This window comes from Camelus ferus, chromosome 12 (genome assembly GCF_009834535.1).
Source record: "Camelus ferus isolate YT-003-E chromosome 12, BCGSAC_Cfer_1.0, whole genome shotgun sequence".
Classification (NCBI taxonomy): domain Eukaryota; kingdom Metazoa; phylum Chordata; class Mammalia; order Artiodactyla; family Camelidae; genus Camelus; species Camelus ferus.
The window spans coordinates 465,891-492,989 of NC_045707.1; the positions used below are offsets into that span (position 1 = coordinate 465,891).

The 27,099-nt window shown below is 48.1% G+C and overlaps 1 protein-coding gene and 1 long non-coding RNA gene across 6 annotated transcripts in view; one reads left to right on the forward strand and one right to left on the reverse strand.

Moving 5' to 3' along the window:
• Nucleotides 1–27,099, reverse strand: part of LARGE1 (LARGE xylosyl- and glucuronyltransferase 1) — a 491,672-nt gene that overhangs the window by 183,003 nt on the left and 281,570 nt on the right. For all 5 annotated transcript variants that reach the window (XM_032492096.1, XM_032492097.1, XM_032492099.1 and 2 more), the window contains exon 6: nucleotides 26,551–26,722. In XM_032492096.1, the coding sequence (XP_032347987.1) occupies nucleotides 26,551–26,722 (172 nt within the window). The remainder of the gene's footprint in view (nucleotides 1–26,550; nucleotides 26,723–27,099) is intronic.
• LOC116667508 lies at nucleotides 18,111–20,701 on the forward strand. The gene is made up of 3 exons (XR_004324313.1): nucleotides 18,111–18,322; nucleotides 18,612–18,794; nucleotides 19,461–20,701. It is a non-coding gene; the product is annotated as an uncharacterized LOC116667508 (long non-coding RNA).

The following is a 27,099-nucleotide window of genomic DNA, read 5'->3' on the forward strand; positions in this document are numbered from 1 at the left end:
CCTCTGCTGTTTCCTGGGTCTGACTAATAATCTGCATAAACCAGTCATGGTAATCCCCTTCCCTACTAGCAGTGATAGAATCCAAGATTCAGTCTATGACCAATTTCTAAACCATGGAAGGTAAAGGGAAGTCTGCCATGGAGAGTCTTCTCCTAAATAAAGAGTCAGGGCCTCTTGGAGAAAGAATTTTGGCCTTGCTTCTTCCTTCTTGCTTGAGACCCTGGGGAGAAGATAAGATGTCTGGGGTTATGGCAGCCATCTTGCAGCCAAGAGGCAAGCAGCACAAAGACAAAAACCCAACATGCTAAGAATGAAAAAAGATGGAAAGAATCTGGGGTCTTGATGATGATGTTGAGCTGCTGACCAGGCACTGGACTCCCTGCCTCCTTATGGCTTAAAGCACAGTTACCTGCAGCCAAAAGCTCTCCTAAGGGAAATGATATAAATAGCATTTGGCCTAGAAGACGATAAAATAAAGATGTGCATTTTCTGTCTGTAAAGACTGTTTTGCTGAGGCATTTTTTTAAGCTATCAGATAAATTTCCTAATAACACCATTTTTACATTTTTCTGCTGAACCAAAAATGAAAACAGAACAATCAGGTGAAAATTTCCTCCTCTTCCAGGCACTCTGTCCTCTCTGGCCTTACACAGTTCAGCTCACTTACGCACTGAGAAGCTAGGCATATTTGCCTTCTCACGACACCTGAAGACAGCTGCATCAGATTCACCACAGTACAGGCCCCACTCCAGTACCCACAGAATCTGAATCTCCAAGGATGGGGACCACGATCTGAAAGCTCCCCAGGGGCCACACTTTGATGTACATTCAAATGCAAGAAACATCAGCCTACATGATGGGCTCAGGATTCTGGTGCAATTATTTGGTTCTTTGGTCATTTTCCTGCGATTGGAAGGACAGTATCCTATTGACTGGCCATGAAGTACCACGGTGTGCACACCAGGAGTTCAGGCCCTACAGAGACTGACCCTCCACCCAGGCATTCAGTGGTGACAGGGCACTGATATCTGGTTCTCACGAGAGATGAGCCACTCTGGGAGACTGGCTTGTCCCGATTGTATCGCCGCCTCCTCCTCTATAACCTGACACTGGACCATATCGAGCCAGAGACACTGCACTTGTGGACAACTGGGACCCTCACTCCAAGTACAACCCTCTCACATAACATTACATCAATTAATCTCCTCTGTACCTGGGGGCTAGGCACCACTGTGACCTCCACTTCCTCTTGAGGAGTCTAGCCAAGATTAGGCTCAAGGTCATAAAGCTAGAAAATGGTAGAGTGTAAGGAAAGCTGGTTTGTGACTGTTGCCTGCTGCTGCCCCCAGGCAGAGGTTCTGGTAAACCAGGATCCTTTTTTCCTAGAGGAATGCCGACTATCTGGCCTGGAGTACAGAAGCTCCCAGGCAGCAGTGAAAGCAGACTTCAGTTACTTAAAGGACAGTCAGAGGAGACTCAGTCAACCTCGGCTATAAGGTCTCAAGGACAGAACTCAAATCAGAGACAGGAAGTAAGACAGCCATGGGGTTATGCTTATACAAGGTTGACTCAAGAGGCCCAGAAACAGAGAAGACTGTCTTCCTTCCAAGGGATGCAGACGACACAGGCCTCATGCCTGCCAGGCATTCCAGTGGATGCACACAACAGAGGCTGCACACCTGCAAGGCGGGGGTTATAAGGAAGGGCTTGAAGTCTCAGGACTACCAAGAAGATCCAGAAATCTGTTTTAGCCCAATTCTGAAATGAACTTAGTTGCAACAGTGGTGTACAAACTCTGATATGCTTGGGACGTAGTGAACATTTAGTTAATATTTGCTAAGTAAGTGAACTGAACATAACAGGGGTGAGGAGGACCAGATATACCCTTTATTTCATCCCCATCATGGGCTACTGGTCTTAACCTCTGTAAGTCCTTCTTTTCTTGTACAATGAGCTCCACAGGCTTGTTAGTCTCCGCGTGTCCCATCTTCCTCATCTATAACACATGTTACGCTGATCTCTGTCCCCACAGGCTCCGGGTTGGGACTCCGCATGTAACAGGTGCTGGGCTTCACCAAAGGGTGATGAAGCAAAGTCATGGACTTTTACTGGGTCCATCTATCAGGGTACAGTCAGGAAACAGGAATCCCACACAGAGGAACCTTAATAAAGTGCTGCTAGCCAGGTATGGGGGCGCTGTAAAAGCAAAGAGGCAATACCGAGATAACCCGTGCATAGCACCTGCCAGGGACCACTGCCAGAGGGCTGAGCCAATACAAGGAAGGGGTTAGGACTGCTAGACTTTTGGAGCTCAGAAGGGGAGCCCACAGCACAAGGACCCAGCCTCTGAGAAGGGGGCACCCCAATGCAGGGCTGCAGACTGGAATGAACTGCACAACCAGACAACAAAGCCCTGGTGGGACGGTTCTGCCAAGAACAGACAGCGGACAAGCAGAAGCAGACCCTTCTCCCCCGCTGGCGCCCTCTTGCTCCAGTGGGGAGAACCTCCCAGGAGCCGCGGGCAACACTGATGTGTTAGCAGAGTCCCAGCCCAGGATCACAGAGCGGAGTCTGGAACGGTGGGTTGGAAACTGAGAGTAATGACCTTAAATGAGCACAGCAGGGATGGAGTCTCCCAGACGTCAGTGCCGGACTCTCCTGCTGGGTCGTTTCCCCAGAGACGGCCCAGAACCAGCCTGAACCTCCTAAGTACTAAGGAGAGGAGGCGCTGCTGAGGGGTCTTCTCTTTCAGGATGCAGACTTTCAGGTCATCTCCCTAGTTTCACTCCGGCGCCTGGCCCAGCCCCGTGGGTGCATGGTGAGCTGTGTCCGGAGCCGCCGTGGATGCAGCATGTCCCAGGACAAAAGCTCCAGCGCTGTGTGGGGCTGACGGCGGGCTGGGGTTCCCACTGTTTCTCATCTAAGACTGTCGACCAACCGCCTCATACTCAGACCCACTGCATGCTGTGCTGGGGGTACCCCAAACCTCTCAGGGCTCAGCCTCGTCTGGGGTCACAGAGCCATGCACCTGTTTGCTGCTCTGAGAGGCCAGATCCCACCCCTCCATCTGCACTCTGCTTCCCGGACTTAGTGATGCCTCTTGTCTGTCCTTCTTTCTTCCTATTATCTTAGTCCTTGTAAACTATGTCTTTTCTTTACTCCTTTCCTTCCAATTTCGTGGCCTCTGGGAAGGAAGAAAAATTAGCTCACGTGTCCAATCTGCCCTCTTCTATAATTTACATTTTTATAACTTTATAATCTACTTTTAAAAACTTTTTTCTAATGTTTTACGCTTTTTTATAATTTACATTTTTAAATGTAATTTAAATGTTTTATAATTTACAATTTTTTTAAAAAAAGCTTCATAATTTGCATTTTTAAAAAGGCATTTGGTGGGTCACTTAAACCCTGCGTGTAAGCCAAACTCATCCACTGGGCCAGGGCCTGTGACCTGTGCAAGGGACTGCAATTCTTCACCCTGAACAAGGGAAAGCCAAAATAATTTGGGTCATTTTGCTTGGAAAGAGAAGGCGGAAGAACAAATTAACGGTGAAGAAAAGACCATCTGAGGACAGTTCGCAGCTGTTCCTTTGCTCTGAGAACAGAACCAAAGGGTCTGAGCTGGAAAGTGCAGCCTAAGGGATTTCGCCCAGACGAGAGGAGAAGTCACCTCTCACCTGGAGCACTGCGGGGGCCACAGGGTCTCCCCACCTGCGACCCTTCTCTCTCTAAGCAGCCTCTGTGCTGTTCGTTGCCCCGCCCCCCGGTTTAGACCCTCTAAACACAACAGAGCATGTGTTCAACTGCTGCCCAGTTAATTACAGATAGATGGACATGCCGGGGCCTGCGCTGCGCACCGGGAGACAGTGATGCGGACAGACGCGGTCCCTTCCCCGGCGCTGAGCCAGAAACAGACAAGTCCATGAGCCCTTTCAGTATGACGTGAAACCCACCTGTGATTGCTTCTCTTTTCTCATTTTTATGTGCTTCCTGGCCCTAATGTGTGCCAGTCCGTGGCTAAGCCCCATGTTAAAGTTTACACAGGAAATCGTCACCAGAACCCTATGTAGTTGCTGCTTCAGTCTGATTACTTCCATTTACCCCCATTTTTACACTGAGGTTTAAAGAGGTGAGGTCATCTGAAAAGGCTGGTTAGGTACTGTTTTAGTTTCCTAACTGCTGTCACGAGTTATCACAACCCCAGTGGCTTAAAACCCACACATTTATTCCCTCACGGTTCCGGAGGTCAGTACGAAATCCTAGTAGGCTAACGTCAAGGTGTCGGCAGGGCTGCGTCCCTCTGGAGGCTCTGAGGGAGACTCTGATTCCTCGCCCTTTCAGTTTCTGGGTGCTGCCTGCATCCCTTGGCTCTTGGTCCTCAAAATGCATCGCTCTGGCCACTGCTTTCATCATCATATCGCTTCTCTCTGCAGTCAGATGTCCTTCTCCTTCTCCAGGGACACCCTGACCTGCTTTTACTCATAACACCGATGACACCACATGCGTAGGTGTTTTCCTCTCACCAGTGAATTCTCTAACTGGACACCAACTGGGTGTCCTACCACCCAATTCGATTCTGACCCTTACTACCCAGAGTCAGCATGGACCCCACAGGTGGAGGGCTCAGACCTACAAGATTCCCTCACTTTGGATGCCAGTCGCCAGTATCGGATCCCTAGGGTACCCACACCTCTGTCCAACTTGGCTAGAAAGTCGGGGGTTCCCACGACCCTTGCCTTTCAGATTTAATAGTTTGCTAAACTCACAGAACTCAGAAGAGCACTTGACTATGACCAGTTTATTACAAAAGATTCAACTTGGGAACATCCAAATGGAAGAGATGCCTAGGGCAGATGTGTGGGAAGGGGTGCAGAGCATCCGAGCTCTCTCTGGGTAGACCACCCTCCCAGCACCTCTTTGGATTCACCAACCTAGAAGTTCACTGAAACCCATTGTTTAGGGATTTTTAATGAAAGTTTCATCACATAGCAGGATTGATTAAATCACTGGCCAGTGGAGATGATTAACTCCATCTCTAGCCCCTTTCCCCTCCCAGGAGGTTGGTGGTATGTGGCTGATGGTTCCAAATCTCTAATCATGCCTTGGTCTTTCTGGCGATCAGTCCCATCCTAAAGCTGCCTTGGGGCCAAGAGTGGCCTTGTTAGAATAAAAGATGTTCCAATTACACAGGAAATTCCAAAGAGTTTAGGAGCTCTGTGTCAGGAAATGGGGACAAAGACCAGACATATATTTTTTATTTGATCACAGACACCCATTACACTTAAGGCTCACACATAGAGTCCAGGACAATCTCCCCAAGCAAGATCCTTTACTTAATCCTGCCTGCAAAGTCCCTTTTGCCACACAGGTTAACTTTCACAGCTTCTAGGGATTAGGATGAAGGTATCTTTGGGGGTAGGATTCTTTCCACCACAGGTAAACAGGGGAAGGCCTGGGATTCAGACCCAGTACCTGAAGGTCAAGTTCAACCACCCTGCACACCCGCTTCCCCATGAACCATGAGTTCCAGTCACACCAAACTTACCCTCGGGACCATTCTTCCATGGTTTTTCCAAGGTGTTTCTTTTGCCTGCAATTCCCTTCTACTTGGCCTCTTGAAAACTCCTACTTAACCTTCAAAGCCCAGCTCAAGTGCTTCTCCTCTGTATCCTTTTCCTGCCACTCCTGAGCAGAGCTGGTTCTCCACCGTTAATGCCCCCACGGCACTCTGGTCAACTCCTCAGATGAGCAGCAACTATGTAACTCTGCAGTTATTTCTGCTTCTTTCTCCCCCTTTCTATTTATGCAAGAATCCCTTTCTTTGTGGACCATTCAGTATCTTCCATATCCAACACTACCTGCCACCTTGAAGGTGTTCAAGACGCATTCCTGAATGAAACTAAAACTAATTAAGAAAATAAATAGTGGACTGCATTATAAAAGGCAGACTGTGCAACCTTCCCCAAAGGTTAAGTGAAAAAAGGGAACTAGGACACCTTCTTCATTTTTCTATTAATGTACTGAGCCCAATGCTGAGCATCATACTGGCTGCTGGGAACACAGAGAGGAATAAAACGAGACGTAGGGGCCCCCTACTACGTGTGTATTGTGCTTGACACTGGTGGCCACACACGGTGGCCCATTTAAGTGGAGGTCTGCCAGATGCGAGGGGAGCGGCCAAAATGATGTCCCTGTGGCCCCTTCCAGCACTTGGATTCTAGAAAATGAGCATATGATCTCTTCTCTCATTCCTGGCAGCTTTTCTGAATTTCAGAATGCTTAACGCGGAGTGAAAAGGCATCTTAAGAGACCTTCCAGTCCAGCGTTTTTGAAACTAGAGTCTGCCGCACATTAGGGGGTTGTGAAAATAACTGAGTGGCTTTCACAAGCATTTTAAAAATCAAAATACATCAAATAAAGAGAAATACAAAAATTCATGGAACATAGTAAGGTTAAGTATTGTTTTATGAAACTCTTGTTTAAGCTGCACATCTATGTAATGAGTCTCTACATACGTATGTGTATATATGTACAGATGTATGTGTGTGTGTGTGTATGTATATATATATATACATACACACATTTTTTATTGTGATGTAAAATTAATTTCTTACTATAGGATACAGCCAAAAAGGTGTGAAAAGTACTGTTGGTCCTATGTCTCCACCTAGATACAAAGAGCAAGCAAGGCCTGGCAGGTAAGGTCCCCAAGTCCACGGACATCTGCATGTCACACCCCCCTACCATCCCTGAGGACTGGGATGTTCTTTTATTAAAGGAGCCGGTGGGGTTGCTATGCGAGCCCGAAGCGGGAAGACACCTGACCAAGTGCATCCTGTTCTGTTACCTCGGCTGCCTGACAAACGTGCGTGGTAAGTTTCTTTAAACAGCCTTCACGGGGGTTTCCTTCTGATTGTCACAATCAAGGTCTGATTATCCAGAAGTGGTCTGATTACATCCCCTGAAGTCTTAACATGTGTAGCCCCGAGGAAACAATGTCAGATTTGAAGTTCTGCTGACCTGAGACGGAATCCCTAGTCCGGCTCCTGGGTGGCCATGTGACTCAGGGCCCTCAGCTGCACCGTGGGCAGTGGGCTTGGGGCCAGGGGAAGGCTGGCCCGGATCCAAGCTCAGTAAATAGGAACACCTCCCGGCTTCCACTCCCTTTCTCTTTCTGTGGATATTTGCAGAGAAGTTACAAAATAACCACATGCCAACTTCACTAATGAGTCATGGGGAACCACCACTGAGAAAATGGCATTTCTCCTCCTTCAGCAAAAACAACAGAGCCGCGTGGACCTCCGCTGTGTGGCTGGGGCGCCGTGTGCCTGAGGCCCGGGCGAGTCCCCCCCGCACCACGTACCAGCTCAAAGTTTGGAATTGACTGAGTGCCAGTCCCAGCGCGGCCGTGTGTGCTCGATCCCACGACCAGCCCAGCCCTGACCTTTTCTGGTATTTATGATGTCGGGTTGGATTTTGATCACTGTTTGAGCTTTTGACACAAAATAAACATGTTGGCACATTTCACTGGGAGGCACGAGTGCCAGGATTTTAATCCTGTCTCCAAACACTTCTCCCAAATGCCACCCTGCCCCACCACTTCCAGGACAAAACAGCCAAGACACAATGTCTCTTTTGTTGGAGGAGCCAGCAGATCCTGGGTCAGATACTTCTGGGCAATGAATCTCGACCCCATCTGCCTCTGAGCATTACATAAGGAGCTTGGAAAGGATGGGTATCCAGCGTCCAGACCAGAAATTCTGACTTGGTTCTGGGCATCTTTCTTCGTAAGGAGCTCCCCTGATGATTGCAGCCCAAGCAGAGACAGTGCATTTGGGAGAAGTGAAGGGGACAGAGAGGCAGGTGATCTGGTCCAATCTCTAGGCCGGCCTCGGGGAACTGGTGGAGAAGGCGCCCAGTTTTATACAGGTGATGTACCATCGGAAGAGATTAACCGTTTCATCCAAGATCTCAGACAGGGTGGGAGTTGGACACAGGGCTATCTGACCCTTTTTGTGGGCAGGACATCGCATCTACAGATGTCTGTATGCGAGCAGCCTTGGGCCAGAGCCTTATAATAGCATTTTGCTGTTCTTTAGAACACCAAGAACAGGTAGAATCAGCCCAAGAATCCAAGAATCCAAAATAGAAGGCCTGAATAGATAAATAATAACACAGCCACATCACGAATACCAGGACACATAACTAATGACCTGGTGCATAACATGAAGGTTGTAATACATAGTTAAAGGGAAAAAAACACAGTATATAGATGCTACTATAATATGATTCCAATTTATATATTTTAAAAACTTTACATGCACAGAAAAGTGCCTGAAAGGAAATGCACACATTATGTTCACAATAAAATGTTCACAATACTCAAGTCTAGGTAGCGGAGACCCCAAGAGGGTTTTGTCTTCTTTGTGTGCTATATAGCTTCGCCCTGTTTTATCCATGACACACACAGAAGGTGGATCCATCCCGTGAATCTTAATGATGCCCGTGACAGAGCAGTCTACTCTTGAAAGGGTCCAGTAAATTTTTGTTTTTGCCTCTGGAGACGAAACCCTTTCACTATTAAAATAATGCCTGGGGCCACCTTTATGCTGCCTCCCCCCGTCCTGTCTGGAGTTCTCTTCTTCTGGTTCTACAAAGAAAATATATTTTCTTCCCCCAAACTAAACATATATATATATAAGAAGGGATGTCCTATGCCGAAGGGACACAAACATTTGAGGTGAGCACCTACTGTGTGCTGCTGTGAAAGGCATCAAAGCGCCATTTTGAAGAGGAATTCAAAAGCCAGCCCACCTCCCACTGAAAGGGCTTCCAAGCCTGTCTCTAGAGATAAGAGGCTAGAACCTAGCATGGGTTTGGAAGCCAAATGTTACATGTTGGGATTCTTGCTGGGCCGAGCCAGTGGGTCACCACTCACTCTCAGGAGGTCTAAATTCTCGTGGAAGTCTGTTTGGGGGCTCACTTCATCATTCCCCTGTACTCTGTGTCTGCATTCCTGCCTTAGATAGTGCTTCCTGCCTGGATGCAACCTCAGGGATGCAAGCCCCCTTGGTGATGGCAGGGCATCTGTGACCTGCTCCTTCATAGGAGCAGAAAGGGAAAAAAGAGCATCGTAGAACCAAAAGAAAGCCGGATCCCCTCCCCCACCCAAAGGTTCACTTTCTGCGGTTTCCGTACCCATGGTCCACCGTGGTCTGAAAATATTAAATGGAAAATTCCAGCAATAAACAATTCATAAGTTTTAAATTGCATGCCATCCCACCTTGGCCATGAAACATCTTTTTGTCGTGTGTCCTATCCGTTAGTCACTCAGTAGCTGTTATCAGATGGACTATCTCGGTATCACAACACTTGGGTTCAAGTAACCCTCATTTTACTTAATCATGGCCCCAAAGCACAAGAGCAGTGATGCTGGCAATTTGGATGTTCTCTTACTGTGCCTCATTTATAAATTCAACTTTATCATCAGTAGGTATGTATAGGGTTTGGTACTAGCCTCAGTCTGGGGGTCTTGGAACACATCCCTGCAGATAAGAGGGGACTACTGGAACCGATATTTCAGTATCAGCCAGGCTTGGATTGGGATACTTGAAGGCAGAGCCAGCAGGATTTGCTGGCAGATAAATGCAGAGTGTGAGGGCAAGAAAGACATCAAAAGGGCTCATACTTTACATGGTGCTTGCTCTGTTCCTGACAGTGTGACTTTGTGTAAGATTCACAGACCTGAAAGGAACATTGAGACCACCCAGTCGAACCTACTTTACAGATTCATTCATCTTTTCACCAGTCATTCAGTAAATACTTACTGAATAGATATCCTTGGATCAGAAAAGGAGAGCGATTGGCCTGAGGCTACAGGGACCGGCATCCAAGTTAAGTCCTCCTGCAACTCCATCACACAACTTAAAGACCTTCTGGATCTTTCTGTACCTTTGCAACAAGAAGCACTGCACTGGTTCACCGTCTCTAAGATTCCTTCCAGCTGTAGTTCCCACACATGCGTATGTATGTCAGTCAAGCCGTGATAAAACTTCCTCTGTTTCCTACTGTTCCCATACGAGACCAGAAAGAAAATGCAGCTTTCAACGTGTCACCTCTTCACGTTGACAAACACTGACTTTTTCAGTTGATGTCCAAGGAAGGCACACAGCTAATCTGCATGAATGATGACACAGTTAATGAAGCCAAACCAGGAAGAAAGCCCAGGACTGAGCCTGAGCTGGGGGCGCTGCTTACCATGAGCAGTGGCCAATTTTTCAGGGAGGAGTAATTTGTAAAAGGGAAGATGAAGGAGATTTTCAGCTAGATCCAACTTTCAACTTAGGTCACATTCGTGGATAAAGAGGCTCCAAAATCTACCTTTCCCATCCAGACAGAGCAGTCCTCTAAAGTGCTAAAGGAAATATGTTCACGTGCCCCAGATTTACAGATGTCTGTCACACGCCAGTTGTGGTCACCCAGAAGGAGGACCCGTCTGGATGAGGCACTGTGATGGGGACTTGCGGGCAAGGAGTCAGAAGAGAGCTACTTTACTTCAGACGGGTTCTATCAGCCAGCATGCTTCTTAAGGCTGCACAGGACAGAAATTTAAACTGACTTAAGAAATGAAAAAGGGAAATTTTGCTTCGGGCATGGCTGGGAACTAGAGATGGGAACGCAATGTAGTCTGGAATCTGTGTCTCTTCTCCGAATCTCAGATTTGCTTGCACTCTCAGACAGACTGGCTGTGCAGGAAAGAGGTAACCCCTGGCCTGAGACCACTATCCTTAGAGAGGTCTGCTGGCCAAGCTGGCCCTTGGCCGCGATGGGTGAACTTGGGTTCCAGGAAGTGTCCCACTGTTCCCTGGCAAGAATGGCCCAATGCATCTAAAGCTGCTTGTGTGACCATCATGGTTTTTGATAAACACCTGCTTTCTTTCCAGGAGTCAGGGATTTTGTTATGTGTTGGAGGATGCCTACGTGGCCAGCCCTCACCAAAGCATCTTGGGTGCTGAGTTTTTCTTTTTCTTTTTTTTAATTGAAGTATAGTTGATTTACAATGCTTTGTTAATTTCTGGTGTACAAGCACAGTGATTCAATTATACATATATATTCCTTTTCATAGTCTTTTTCATTAGAGGTTACTACAAGATATTGAATACAGTTCCCTGTGCTGTACAGTAGGACCATGTTGTTTACCTACTTTATATACAGTAGTTAGCATCTGCAAATCCCAAACTCTCCCTGCATTCCATGTCTCCTTTCCCCTGGTAACCGTAAGTTTGTTTCCTATATCTGTGAGTCTGTTTCTGTTTAGCAAGTAAGTTCATTTATGTCATTTTTTTTTTTTTTAGATTCCATATATATGTGTTTTTCCTTCTCTGTCTGGCTTACTTCACTATGATAATCTTCAGGTCCATCTATGTTGCCATAAAAGGCATTATTTAATTCTTTTTTATGGCTGAGTAGTATTCCATTGTATAAATATTCCACAACTTCTCTATCCAGTCATCTGTCAGTGGACACTCAGGTGGCTTCCATGTCTTGGCTATTGTAAATAGTGCTGCTATGAACCCAGGGGTGCATGTATCTTTTCAATTTAGAGTTCTCTCTAGATATAAGCCCAGGAGTGGGATTGCTGGATCATATGTAAGTCTATTTTCAGTTTTTTAAGGAACCTCTGTACTGTTTTCCATAATGGCTGGGGTACTGAGTTTATAATGAGCTTCCCTGGTGGACAGCGTTTTATACATGTTGCCACAACTCATTGCTGGACGAATGAAGTGTGTCCTATGTGGACTCTGCTGGGAGAGGATTCTGGAAGCCTGAGCCTCATTATCCCCAGACCTCCCTCCATGGGCCTTTTCCCTTTGCTGACTTTGCTTTGTGCCCTTTGCTGTAATAAGTCATAGCCATGAGTGTGGTGCATGCTGAGTCCTGTGAGTCCTGCTAACAAACCCCTGAATCTCGGGGTGCTCTTGGGGACCCCCGAACAGTAGCAAGATGACTGATGGAGTTCCAGTCTCACCTCCTCAGTTTAGCAGCTGTACTAGAAAATCCTTTCCTGAAGTTCCAGCAAAAATCCTTGGTCCATGCTTATTAGCTGTGACTGGCCCAGCTCCGCGCACGTAACCACCCTGAAGCAATCACCAGAGCCAGGGAGAGGGCTACCGTCCCGCTGCTGGACAGGACCGGGTCCCACCCTTCACCCTGCAGCCAGGGATGGGATCGCCGCCCCTTATGCACACTGAAAACCAATTAAGGCAAGGAGAGACATGGTTTTCAAAAGAAAAAGGGGCATTCTGCTGAGGCTGGTGGAAGGGGGACGTGGAAGCTGAGCAGGTGAAGCATTTCTATCACAGGGGCATATGTGCGGTGTGTTACGAGGAAGCACCTGCTATCTAGTTAAACGTCCACCACCACTATCCCAGCATCACACAGGTCAAAGAGCTGAACTCATTTTCTCACTCTAAGTCTGTGCTTTCTCTTATATTCCCCACCCAGCCTGCTAAACTGGGAAGCCAGGGTCATCTACACATCTTTTCTCTCTTATACTACATCTTGCCAGGACATTCATTTTTAATTGATTAAAATTAAAATTTTGCTGCATCCCACCTCTGCCTCAGTCCAGGTAATGACCATGTCTTTCTCGGGTTATTGACATGGCTGACTAATTGGCCTCCATTTTTAGTTTTGCACCATCCAACCCATCCCCTCCTCGCCAGTACAATCACCTTTCTATGCTGAGGACTGACTGTGGTTAGAATCACTCTACTCCTTAGAGACATCAGTGGATCCTCACTGTCTTCTGGAAAAGCCCAAACTCCTTGGTGTGGCATGCCACACCACACCCTCCATGATCTAGCTCTGCCTACTTTTTAATCTTCCATCACACTCCCCATCCATCCTCCTATATTCGATTCTTTGTATAAAATATACCCGCCCTAGGGAAACCCCCGAAGTTGAGGCATCATGCCATGCTGTTTCACGGCTTCATGAGTTTGGTCCATTTTGTTTTTCAACATGGACATCTCCAGCCAATCCACAAGACCTATGCATCTCATGTTGCGGGTGACATCTTTCCCAGTCCCCAAAGTTAATTCTCCCCTCTAGGACAGCATCACTGTGCTTGGTACATGACCCCCCCATGCCTCACCACAGTCCTTTCTCAGAATTTGTCTGCCCTTCTGAACTCTCAACTAGAGCATCATCTCCATGAAGGCAGGTGTGTCCTCTTATCCATTCTTACAGCTCAGTACTGACTTTGAGACTGACAAGGAGCAGGGCTTAAAAACCTGTGGGATGAACTGACAAATGAAAGCGACAGGCTGAGTGAGATCCCGGCTCTCGCAGTTATCACTCAGATGATTTGCGTATGTTGTTTAACCTTTTAAAGCACCGATTCGCCTTGTAAAATGGGGATTGAACATGTCAGGACTGTTGTAAGGATGAAAGGAGCTAATGTATGTGGAACATCTTAGCCTTCCCTGCACAGTCTGGACTGTACCAGACATCTTCTCAAAGCCAGTCCCCACCTCCCCCCAAGGTGTCCCATATTAATGTGAGATATGAATCATAAGGGAAACTGGGTGCAAGGTATGTGGAAACTCTGCACCACCTTCAACATTTTTCTGTAAAATCAAAACCTGTCCCCAAACTTTAAAAGTCCACTTAAGAAAAACTAAGTTCCATCACTGCCAGCCAAACCCCTCCCTTCCTTCCTCCTCACTCCTCACCCCACAAAGCCCTTCAAGGGGTGCCTTTTTTTTTTAATATCCTAGAATCACATCATTAAAAAAAAGATCATTGGCCTGATTTGGGAAATCCTCTTTTTTATCTTATAAGAATTTTTGCCATCACAGGATATGATCTTTTGACGTCTAAGCAGTAAAGATGTCCCAAACTGTCATACCTTCTTTGTCCCTGAGACCTATCAAAAAGCCAACGAGAAAACAGGAACCCAAGCCTCCTTGTCTAATGGAGAAGGTTATGTGTGAAAAAAATATCCTTCTGCTTCTAGGGAAGCTGGTGGTTTTACCCGGTCCTTTGCTGGCTGACAGTGTTCCCTTAAACGGTCCCTCCATCCATCACAATAAGGAATCGGCACACACAAGTCTGCCCACTGCACTCTTCCAGATGGGCAAGCCCAGCACAACACATGGAGGAGAACAGCTATTTGTCTTCCCTGACAGGCCACGTCCGTCCTTGTCATAGACTATGTGCTGCTAATAATCTATGTATATGCATTTGGGAGGAAAAAATAATTGTGTCCTTGTGACGGTCACAGGATAACACGCGCCGACACCCTCTCTTCACGAGTATGTAGATGAGCAGCACGTTGGTTTCTTCTTGTAATTTCGAGGGAATATCATAAATTCCAGTGGGTCCGACCCAAATCTATGGCTATCAGTGCACTTGAGTCTGATCAATTCAATCATATTTCCCCTTGGTATCACATTTCCTCCCAGGTACAAGGGAATGAATGCATTTATTTATCTTCTGAAAGAGGAAATTCACTACTGACTTATTCAACTCTCCGCAGGCGTGAAGAGGAGAAAAGTCACAGTTCGAGCAGTTTGGAGGCCAGGGCTGAGTATAAAACAGAAGGGGAAGAAGTCTGAAGCACACATAGTAGGCACCTGAGCAGAGGGCTGATTCAGAACGTCATTCAAAGGGCACATGGTTAGGGGGCCTTCAAGATTTGAACCAATAAACAAGTGGTAGGAAGTTCAGATTTCATTTTTTTCTTTGGGGCTAGTCATTATCAAATGGCTAAAACCACCAACACCATCATCACCTGACTGTTCCTACACCTTTTTATTGGTGATGGTGGGTCACTAAGGAAGTGGTTCTCAGTAGAGAAAGATTTTGCATCTCAGGGGACATTTAATGATCCTGGGGATACTTTTGGTTGTCACAACTGGCATGTAGTGAGTAGAGGCTAGGGATGGACAGGACAGCCCCCTACAACAATGAATTATCCAGCCCCGAATGCCAATAGTGCTGAGGTAAAGAAACTCTGCATTAAAGTCATGATTCTCAGAGCATCGGTGCTGTCCAGGTGTTGCTGGGGGATGGGAGTGGGCCTTGGACCTGCACAATTTGGAAAGACACTACAGGTAATCCTTATTAGCCACCCTCCACCTGGCAATCAGAATTACTGCTCAGAGAACACAGCTGTAAATGACCATCAGGTTACTACTTGGCTGTCACAAAATACAATTTGTATTTTACTATATAAACTAGAAGCAGAGCTAACCTTCCTAGGAGACCCCTTTGGCCCAGATACTGGTAGAATAAACAAGAAAAAGAAAAAAACCAGTTTCCTTTCTGAGCACATGATTCTAAAGATGGGCTTCGTCCTTCTCCATAAACTTACTCTAACAAGTATTTGCTTCTTGCCTCTTCCCACTACCAGATCTGCACCTGTCTCTCACTGTCACTCCCACTAAGTCTCTTGTGCCTTAATTTGGTCCCAATCTGCTCCCTCACCCTCCCTTCCCCTGAAGTGACCTAGGACAGTGCTACCCCTCCCATGTATCCATGAATAGCAACATTCACGATCAAAATCTCCTTGACTCAAGGCAGCTCACATCAGCTAAATGTCAGAGAAGCGATCTAGCTAAACAGTTCACATTAATGGCAGGAAACCCTAAAATGGTCCCAGAAGTATCTGATTTTTTTCCAACAAGGATGAGTTAGTCCCATGAATTTCTAAAGGACCGGGCATTAGAGAACATAAACTTGTACCAAGTAGGTGCTCAGTAAATATTTATTGAGTGTCTGAATGAGTGAGAAATGGGCAGAGTAACTTTCTGGAGTTTTAGGTTTAATCCTTAAACTTTTCAGTAGCTTTTCCTGAAATTTTTAAAAAATCCAAACTGTTTCCATTCCATGACCTGACAGCCCCTGTCCTCCACTCTCTCCATGCCCACGACATAGATAAAGATCCACTTCCAAGAAACAAGTGGTCAGTCTCACAAGGGGAGGGCCAGGGCCAGGCCCATCCGGAGGTAGTAACCATTCCAACACGTGAGACACAAGCAAGGTATTTACCCAAATTACCAAGAGCACAATGTCCCAGGACTCTGTGGTCACACAATAAAAGGTGATTAAGGAGCAGACCACTAAGACCCTAAGATCCCTCTCTTTCACTGATTCAAATCAGCCTCCCAATTCAGCTCTTCATTCTCCAGTCCAGAGCCACACTCACCCTCCAACTCTCTTCTCCACCACTCTAGGATAAAAGGAAAAGCTAGAGAAACAATAAAAACAGTAACGCCGTATTCTCTGGATTCTTAGAGGCCACTGAATGTAGGATATAGCAAAATGTTTTCCACAAGAAAAAATGCTCATCAGTCAAGTTGATTTGGTAAGTTACATGTTAATTTCAGAAATGGTAAAATGTAGGGGAAAAAAGAACCAAAAACCTCGCATCAAAGAACTGAGGTTATATAACAATTACCTGCCAAGGACCAGGTGAATTACATATTTTGCTTCCAAAACATTGTTCCCATTAAGCCTGAGAAACTGAAGTGTAGATTGCATGGGAGAGTCAGGCCTCTACCCAGGTCCCTGGGGGACTGTCACCCTCCCCAGCCTCTGCTCTCCCCACCGAGACACGCAGCCAGCTCTTTCCAATCAGGACAGAATCCTGACTCTCATTCGCTTGTGACCCTCCTTCCAGGCCCCCGTCTTCATCGTGATCGAGGATATATGGGGGGCTCTCCTTACTCATGGGGACTGTTATCATCTCCTTTAAGTTCAAAGATCCTCCCTGCCCGAATCTTTCAGGTGTGTCGACAGCTGCCTTACTGCGATGACGGCGAAATGATTCTAATGACAGCAAGAGCAGCAGCGAGACACTGTTAGTGCTCACGCGGTATCAAGTGTTGCGCCGAGACTTTCTATGTATCATCACACATCACCCTCACCGCATTACCATCCCCACTTTGCTGGAAGGAATCAGCGGTTCAGAGATTTGAGGAGTGTCAAGGTTATAAAGACGGTGAGAGGCTGGATGGGGAGCAACCCTAAGGAAAGACTCGGACGTCTCTGTCCTGTCACCCCAGGAGTGGACACTTGAGTTGGGTAAGGAAGAGGGGAAAGAAACACAACACAGCTACTTCTAGAAATCTGTCTTTCCCCCTCTTCCCTATGAGCCTCAGTGTCCTCCAGCTCGCTTCACAGAGGACCTGGTCCCTGTGCATGAAGGCACGTCGCACAATGCACGGAAGCCCTGCCTCCCCTGTTGGGGGAACAGTGTGGCTGTCTGGCCCCATCCCAGGAGGAGCACAGACCCAACACTCAGGGGCTGGCTTGATGATAAAGTGGCAGTTTGGGGAAGGAGGTGACATCACTCACTGGGGATGGGCTGCAGGGTCAGGGGCTCCAAACACATCCAGGGTGAGCTCAGGGACCTTCCTCTGATGGGTTCTGCTCCCCCTCCTTGCTACTCACAGCTTGCCTGTCACACCTCGCCCCGCCTTTGGACCTGCTGATCCCCACCTGCCACCACCCAACTGGCCTCCTAACAACGCGGCAAATCCAGCCAGGGAGGCACAGGGCTGGCATCCCCAGATTCTACACCCGAAGTCCAGAAAAGGAAAACTGTCATAACCTGGTGGGACCATCTTAATAAAACAGCTCTATTTTCATCCCTAAAAGGAAACACCTCAAGACAGCTTCAGCCCGGACTTCTCTGTAAGGCCCAGACCTGTCACTTTATCTCCGCACATTCAACACTGATCTTGTCACCCAGGTCCACTCAGCCTCCCTGTCCATCTCTAATCCAGGTCCTCCTCTTGCCCCCAAGGGCAATATCCTGCCTCAGGCCACTATCCTATTTTGCTTGGACCACAGCAGTAGCCAGCCTCCCACCTACTATCTGAACTTTCTTCCAAGGCCCTGGTTTCCTGCTTCGGATTTCAGATCATCCCACACTCCAGCCAAAGGAACCTTTTCAAATCTGAAAATCTAGTATCCTTTTCTGTCCCTGAAACTCTGAACAGTCTTTCAGTTACCTTTGGGTGAAACCCAAAGCTGTAACTTATAAAACCTTTCGTAGTTCTCTGGCCTTATTTTTAGAATCGCATGCCTTATTTGTTTATTTAGTCCAGAAACTATGTACTGAGCGCCTTTCCTCTGCCAGGCATTGTCTCAGGTGCTGGGAAGGCGTCGGGAGCAAGGCAGACAGACCAAGGCCTCTCCCCTTGTGGTGCTTCTGTCTCAGCAGGAAAGACACAGGAGCCAGGTGAAGCCAGCCATGTCCCTGGGACCTGTATCCGTGCTGCTCACTGCGGGGAGCGGAACGGCCATCTCAGTAAGTAACTATTAACTGGATGAGAAGGTGATGGGTGCTGTCACAAAGATGAAGCGAGCAGGGTGAGAAGGACGGGACGCATGGGATCTCAGGATGCAGGATTAAAGGGACAGTCGGAGGGAATCTGGCTGAGAAGCTGAGATTTGAGCAAAGACTTAAAGGGACTTATGGCAGCAAGACAGGGAGAGGGCTGGGGTCCAAGCGGTCCCCGCAGGTGGACATCAGAGCAAAGGACCAAAGGCAGAGGCCGCCTGGCCTGTTTGAGGAGCAGAGTTAATGTTTCTTTCAGGGTCTGCACCACCCTCTCTGGGCCTAAGGTCTTTGGATACGACACCCCCCCTAAGTGGGGCCACGGAGGCTGAGGTCCCCATGCCTCTTCCCTGCGGAAGCCTCCCTGACCTCCCAGCCCGCCTGGCCAGGACCGTGTTCCCCAGAATGTGATTCCACGTCACCCTGGATTCCGCCTTTCAAGGTACCTTCCGCACTTTAACGTGACTGTGTGTTCAGCTGGATTTAGAATCCAGTGGCTAAAAGCAAGGGCTCTGAGGTCAGCCTGGGGTCAGCCTGGCTTCCATCCAGGCTCTGCCACTGCCTCACTGCCTGGTCTTGGGCAAGGAACTTAAAGACCTCTGAGGGCCAAGAAGCCAGCCCAGCGCCTGACACAGAAAAGGCATCTAATGGAAATTAGCAACGTGAGGGCAGGTCTGGGTCTGCCTTACTTACTGTTTTATCCCCAGGACCTAGGACAGGTCCAAGGGCTCAAAAGATAACAAACTGATGAAAGAATGGGTGATTGAAAGAATGTGGAGGGCAGGGGGCAGGGCAGGCAGACTTCTGTTCCCCCAGCTCTCAGGAGTTTCAGGTTGGAAAAACAAGATGAAAACAATGAATGCAGAAGGAAAGGAAGGGAATTACTTGCTAAGCACTGTGCAAGGCAGAGCCATTTGCCGACTTAACCACCAAACGTAGCCTGTGGGGCAGTGATTACTGTACTGTACCCGCTCCCCCACGTTCACAGAACAGCAACACAAAAGAGGCTCAGGCAAGCCAAAGAGTTTTTCTCAAATAGCGAGAGAAGGCAGATCCATGTCAAAGTTTATCTGAAAAATAATTAAAACCGCTTCCCCAATTTTGCCAGGACTTAAAGTCCCGAGAGCCCCCCACAGCGAGCATCTCCGCTTGTCGATGGAAGAACCATGACGCATCTCCGGAGAGGATCAGCGCGTAGCTCCTGGATTCTCGGTGGAAGGCAGGGCGGACAACAGGTGTGCAGCAGGTGGAGGGAGGGAGGATAAGGGGCCACAGGAAGCTTCCCAGGAATTAGAAGGTAAAAAAGAGAACTGGAGAATGAAACTGGGTGCTGAGGAAGGAAGCCCACAGTACCAGGAGTGCAGGACAACACTGACACCACAGCCCAGATGAAAAAGAAGTGCCCCAGCCTTTTAGCGGAATCTTACGACGGACAACGAAGACCACAGACAGCTCGGCTCTGTCCCAGCAGAGTTCCAGCACCTTCGCACCGACACCGCATCCCTCACGCGCACAGCACAGCTGGAGTCATTTTACAGCACTTTATGGCAGACTTTATAGCTTTTAAAATTTCTGTTTTTCTTCCCCGTGGCAAAACAGTCTCTCAAGTTTAGGAATTGTCGGAAGCAGATGTGCGGTGAGCGGGGCTCTGTCTGCCACCAGCACCCCCAGGAGAGGACCACACCAGGCCGGGCCGAAGGGGGCGGCTTTCGGCTGGTTATATGGTCATCCTGAAAGGCCTTCTTTGATTCCTTTTATATCAGCTGAAGGGAGGGAAGCATGAAGCTTCATTTGGAAGTTGGAGAAAGGGCAGGGGTGGGTAAGAACAAACTCACACAGGAGAGAGGAAGGACAGGTGAAAGGAAATCCCGCAGCCCGAGCATCCACTGGGGACCAGTGGACCACTGCCTGGACCTCACATCACTACGAGAAGACATCAGGATTTTCCTTGTACAGGTGCAGGAGTGAGGCTGACAGACACTAAACCAACACCCCAAGTCATCCTCTGATGAGGAGACCAGCAGGGATTTAAAACTTGGTGCCTTCCTCTGCAAAGCTTTTCCTACTCCACCAGTTCCACTGACAAAGGGAGAGAAGTTGGGCAGAGAGGAGGAAGGGAAGGAGGGAGGGAGGGGCAGGCCACGGCCAGGTAAGGAGAGAGGAGACCTGAAGACAGGTCCAAGAGGACCTACACTAGCTACTGTGTATAAAACAGACAGACAACAAGGTCCTACTGTACAGCCCCGGGAGCTGTATTCAGCATCGTGTAGTCACCTATAATGAAAAAGAATATGAAAACGAACGTATGTATGTATATGTATGATGGAAACGTTATGCTGTACACCAGAAACTGACACAACACTGCAAACTGACTATACTTCAATTAAAAAAAGAACGGGGAAGAAAAAGAAAAAGAAAAAAGAAAGGAAGAATATCTAAAACCCCCTTCAAGGCAAGTGATTATAATCACAAAAGCTCTACGAATGTCTTTTCAAAAATGATACTTCCAGTGTTCTTCGTATTGAGCACTTTTACATTACTTTACACTTGGAGCCACCCCAGCCCCGACGGCTTTGGGGACAAAGCTGCCAGGTAATGAGCAGACACGCGTTTCCACCTCCGCCTTCACCCCATGCCCGCTGGCAGGAGTCCTGAGAAAACGAAACGTGAAAGACAGTGCCTGTGATCTGGTGTGTTTCCCGCAAGGACCCTGCTGGTACGGTTCCTTGTTCACTGAGGCACAGAGAAGTCAAGTAACCTGCCCGGGGTCACAGAATCCCTGCGGGAAGCCCCGATCCTGGCTTATTCTACTGGACCGCGTTGAGGACATGGGGGGGGCTTTGATGGATCACAGCGACTTTAAAGAGGATGTTTTGGGAAGTCACAGCTGGGCCAGGATTCTGGAGACTGAGGTTTTATTTTCTCAAATTCAGAGAAAACCACACTTCCTCATGCCTCTGATTCTGCCCCCATGCCTGCTCTCTAAAAGCCTGCATCACCTTGGGCCCACCTCTACAAACTTTCTATGGTCACTGAGAGTTCTTTCATCCATCTGACTTTGGTTTCTCCAAAGAGACACTAAGCTCCACCCTCTCCTCTTCCGGGCAGAGAGGGGGCAGGGTGCACAGTGTTGGATTTAGAGCTGGACCATCTGAGTTCAAATCCCAGTTCCACTGCTTAAGAGCTGAGACGCTGGGTAAGCTACTTTGCCTCCCTAACCATCGGTTCCCAAATCTTGAAAATAGGAACATTAACAGTAATTACTTCAAGGGAGTGCCGTGAGGATTAAATGAGTTTACCCAGAGAGTGTTTAACAGAGTGGTTGGCACAGGATCAGTGCTTACAAATGTGAACTGGAATTAGTCTGTTGGAGCCTTAAAAAACACCCACTGCTGTGACATTTGTCCACACCGTGGAGATGTGAGGGTAAGCAGGGTAACACCCACCTGGCCTCGAGACCCTGCCAACACCCGCTTCCAGGCCAGAACTCGGCACCATGGCAACAAGACCTTCTTAAAGGAAAGGCATTTGTCCTTATGAGGAGAAAGACTGTCCTGAACATTCAGCACGGCTTTCCTCCAAAAGTTTCACGTTACGGGTGTGCGGTCATCACTTAACTAAGCCTTTACAGCAGCTTCCCCAGACTGCTAAGATCAGATACTATTTCCAAATTTTCATGCAGTCAAACTGTGGCACTCAGGGGTCCAGCTGACTCACCGGCGGCCACACCTGCACTGAGATGCAGACCCTGCCTCCCAGGTGCCCTCCCCCGGGGCCGTGGGGAAGCCTGGAGGGGGCGCCGCAGGCAGCAGGGAGGGCACAGACCCCCAGCCCAGCAGCCTGGAGCAACAGCCCTTTGACCATGAAAAGTTATTTAACCTCTTGGGCCCCGTTTATTTTTATTTTCAAATGTGCAATGCGTCTAGTTCAGTGCCTGGAACAGAAGAAGTATTTAAGAAGCAGTGCTTTTATCCCCTTTTGCTTGGCAAGTACTCATTTTATCCACCAGCCTCCTCCCCAGCTCCACATGGACGTCCAATTAGGTATTTGGAATTTAAAACACCTCAAACCAAATTCCTGACCGTCCCCCAGGACCCGTTTGTCTTGCTATCTTCTCCATCGCACAAATGTCACCTCACCCTTCCAGCTACCTTGGGGGCATCCTCGACTCCGATCTCTCTACTCCTCACATCCAATCAACAGAACATCCCGGCAATCCGGCCTTTAGAAGGTGCCCCAATACGATGACGTCTTTCCCTGCTTCTGCCCCTCTCAAGTCTGGAGCCGACAGCACGTCTCACCTGGGTGACTGCTACCATCTCCTACAGGGTTTCTGTGATTCCTTTTAATCTCAAAAGGGCACCCAGGGTGATCCATTAAAAACATAAATCAGGTCACACCACTCCTCTGCTCGAAGCTGGACGCTGGCTTCCCACAGCTCTGCGATCTGCGATCTGTGATCTGTGATCTGCGATCTGCCCTCACCAGCCCCCGCCCTCTCCCGGACTCACTCTGCTCCGCTCTGCATGCTTTCCTGGCCCCCAAAAAAACCAGGCCACGTGGCTCCTGAAACTTCACACTTGCTGTTCCTTCTCCCCGATGGACACGATTCCTCTTCTCCTAGAGAGCCGGCCTGCTCGGCCTCTCAGCTGCTTCAGATTTTTGCTTAAATGTCACTTTTCATGTAAGACCTTCCATTATGACCCTATTTGACTATGAAAACACACACACATACACAGATCCCTTGTCTCCTTTCTCTCATTTCCCCCTGAGCAGTAATCACCGCCTAATACACATTTTATTTGTTGTTGTTGTTGATTGTCTCTCTCCCCCGACTCAAATACATGCTCACAGGGATAAGGATTGAACTTGCTTTATTCCTGCAATATTCCCAGCAGTTGGCAAACTCTCTGGCAGCTAGTAGGGGCCCAGGAAACAAGACTGAATAGGTGACTCCGAATTCTACCATCAATGGCACGTCTGATTCCTTCTGTTAAGAACCAGAGGCTCTGAGAACCTTCCAGCTGTTGGAGCAGGCTTGATAAGGATGCAGATGAGGTGGGGTTGGGGGCAGTGGGGAGAGGCATCTGCCACACAGGCGAAGTCAGGGCTCAGGGAGCACGCGGACAGCCCCGAGAGACACACGAAGGTGCCGGTGCCTGAGGCTGGGGATGGTCCGAGCCCCTGCCAAAAACCTTCTTACTCACTCCTCCACTTAACGAGTTTAGGTGAGGGGGATTTCACAGCATCCCGGAGGAGTCAAGCCGCTATGGGACTGGACATGGGAGCCGCTGCAGCCCCAGGTAACTAGCTGTCCCCAACCAGAGGAAAATCAACAAGGCCAAACTGCATCAGTGTCGCTCAAAATGTTCACGGTGGAAGATGTCAACTGCGATCGCCTTTCTGAGAGGGGAAAGCTCCCTCTTGAATCAGAGCATCTTACGTTTACGGGTCTGTCCTGAGGGACTTTCTTTCTGTTCCATGACATGGCTTCTAATCTTTCCAGTTTAGGGAAAAAATGACCACACACACACACACACACCCACCCCGAAACCCTGTACAAAAGTGTGCACATGGAAAAGAGAAGAGAGAACTTATTTTCTTCTCACTTCCATATTTTCCCAGAAAAGTTAGGGTGGGCGTGCGGAAACCTTGGAGGTTTCTACACTCCGCTGTGGGTGACAGATGAAAGCGGAACGCAGCAGGCTTTGTTTGCGAGCCCCTTGAAGGCAGGCGCCCCTGTTCTAACAGCGGCATCTGATGTATTCCTCTGCACAGCGGGAGCCTGACTGATGCTAGAAATAAACCAACGAAAGGAGGAACAAATAAAACACAGCCCATTAACTCGACTCCTTGTATTCAAATTTCCCCTGCCCTGACCTTGGCCCATATTCCTGCTCTGCCCCCAGGAACTGCCCTCAGTCTCAGATCCCTCCAAATCTGAATCCAAATCAAAATCCAAATCCTAGGGCCAGCTCTGGGAGAAGCGAGAGTCCTGGGAGCGTTCCGTCCACGGCTGATGGAGGGGGCTGGCATTTAAGACCAGGACTGTGACTGCTGTTGTGGTTGGTGACAGAGCCCCACCAGCCCTGGGGCGGGTCCTAGCCAGGACAGGAGAAATGTGGTGCCTGGCTGCGAGGTGGCAATTAGTGACCACCTGTTCCGGTGACCTCTTGTCCAGGGGAGCCCTGCAGCTGTAAATGCACACTGCCGGCTGGGTTTCTCCGGAAGCGGGCCCCGCCATGGAAGTGAGCACACAGGAGGTTAATTTAGGGAGAGCTCTTGGGACAGCACCTGTGAAGCGGGAGGACAAGCAGGATGGGGCAGAGGGAGAAGGGAGCTGCCAGGCAGACTCCAAGGAACGCTACAGTGGATTCTGCAGGATTCCCCAAGCATCAGTCACTCCAGGCTGTGGGGAGCCTCAGGAGGGGGCGTGGCCAGGAGCAAGGTGACTCTTCACCTGAGACCTTTCCCAAGGGGGCCAAGGGCTGAGGGCCGCCCGCAGGCAGTGCTCCCGGCAGCTGCAGGAAGGAGCCCTTTACTCCAGAGGGGAAAGTGGTCGTCCACTGCGCACAACCACTGCTCTCATCCGGCGAGCCGGAACACGGTGGTCACCTCCCCTGTGACACTGTCCCAGCTGGGTTCTCTGCCTCCTTCGGAGACGCGGTAACTCTCATGCTCCTTCACGGCTCAGCCCTTCAGAGCCAGCACCCAGTGGATATCTCCTTACACCCAGGGACTCCCAGCCGACTCCCAGTAAGTGCCTGTTGACTAAATACATCACTGAGTACTGAACACCAGCAGGAAAATAGGGATGTGATGCCACAATGTTACAGAAAAACTGTCCCCAATGAGTTTAATGTAATCAGAAAAAACAAGTAGACACAGGGGGGCTTCGAAAGAGATGCACCTGTCGCCAATACACACATGCATTCTGGTCCAGCTCCGGGTGGAACCCTCACTCCACCAAGCTTCCATTTCTTTATTTGGATAAATAAAATAAAAGGACAGATCCAAGCGTTCTACAAAGAGATCGGAAAGCTGAGACACTCGCTTTCAACAGTTTTGCTAAATGATATCTTTATTAGTGTCATTATTGACACGAGTAAGGAAAATTTTGATCCTGACAAGGAAGAGTCTGAGGGTCAGAGTGTCTCCTCCCATGGTGCGCTGAGGCCTTTTTTTTTTTTTTTCAATTACCCCAGAGCAAGGAGGCCCCTAGAAGGAAGCAGGCAGCGACTGGAGTGGGTGAGGAATTTACTCCTCTGTCCATGAATGGAAACTGAAACCAACTGGAATATCCTGTGGTTTATGAAAACTCTGTGATTTAACATCACTAAGTGGTGTTTCATCTTCACAGGATAAGGAGCTACCCAGAGGAGGCAGGAGGGATTTTAAACACAGAAGCTAGAGGGGGAAAAAAAAATCTCACTGCCAAATGCATCCCTCATTGTATTTGTCTAATATCGAGAAGAATTTTTAAAATAATGCAGTTTTAAGGAAGACAGCTGGAAGAGGGGTATTAAAATGACAGTCCAAGGTTGGTGCTAGCCTGCCACTTCCCTCCTGCATCCACGCCAGTTACGTACACCCATCAGGTTCACAACTCCCCACCTCACGCTCACACACACCTCGGGGTAGTGGCAAGAACTATAGTAACAGCTAAGAAGGAACCAGAAGGAACGTCTTATCAAGCCAAACTTCTATCCTTCCTTAAAATGACAAACCGCACCGTTAATGAAACCAAAGCCATAAGAACACTTTCAAACACTCTGTAATCAATACCCATCTCCACCGCCTCACAGGGTTTCTTGGCAATCAAAGTGCCATTTGATAAAAAGACAAAACTGATAAATGCACGACTCCACGCAGGGAAGTCAGCACTTAATCATCTCCATACGAAATACACACATTTGATACCATCTCCTACAAAGTCATTCAGCAATCCTCAACTGGGCTCCCCCTCTGAACATCGACCTCCCCTCTTCAAGTATTAAAGAAAGGCAAACACATCCCAGTTTCCCTCTAACACGTTTCAAACGGCAGTAGAGCCGAGGCGCAGCTATATTCGTAATTCCTTATTCATTTCATTAGCATGACCTCATTAAGGGCTGACCTCACATTATAAAAAACGACAATTACTGTTCTCGGCACGCCAACACCTTCAAAGACACCAGGAAAAAATTAGCTGCAATTACCTTTGAACTTGTGGAACACAGCCCACAGCTCTGCAATGTCGGTCGCAAAGGTGATGTCTGTGTCAAGGACAATGACCCTCTCCAGGTTGGCAGGAAGCGTCTTGGTGAGGACAAGCTTCATCAGACCATAAATCCCAGAGTAATGTTTGTTGGGGATCCAGGAAACTTCCGACTAGACAGGGCAGTGAAGAGAGGGAGTTGGAGAAAGGGAAAAAAAAATCTCTATATTAATTTTTTGCATCACCATTATAAACAGTGCTTGGTACATAAAACATACCCAATAAAAACCTGTTGAGCACATAAATGAATATTTTCTTAAAGATTGGTTCTCATTATTTACAGTTTGGCATGTGAAGTTTTTTTTGGAAGAAAACCTGTCTGAATCAAGGGAGAGAGAAAGTAGTATTTATAAAATAATTATCACCTGCAAACACTAAGCTCAGATTTTTTTAAAGTAAGATTTTTTGTTAGCATAGAAATTATACAGGCTCATTGGAGAAAATCAGCATATGCACAAAAGAAGAAATAAAAGTTCAAGAACTGAATCAG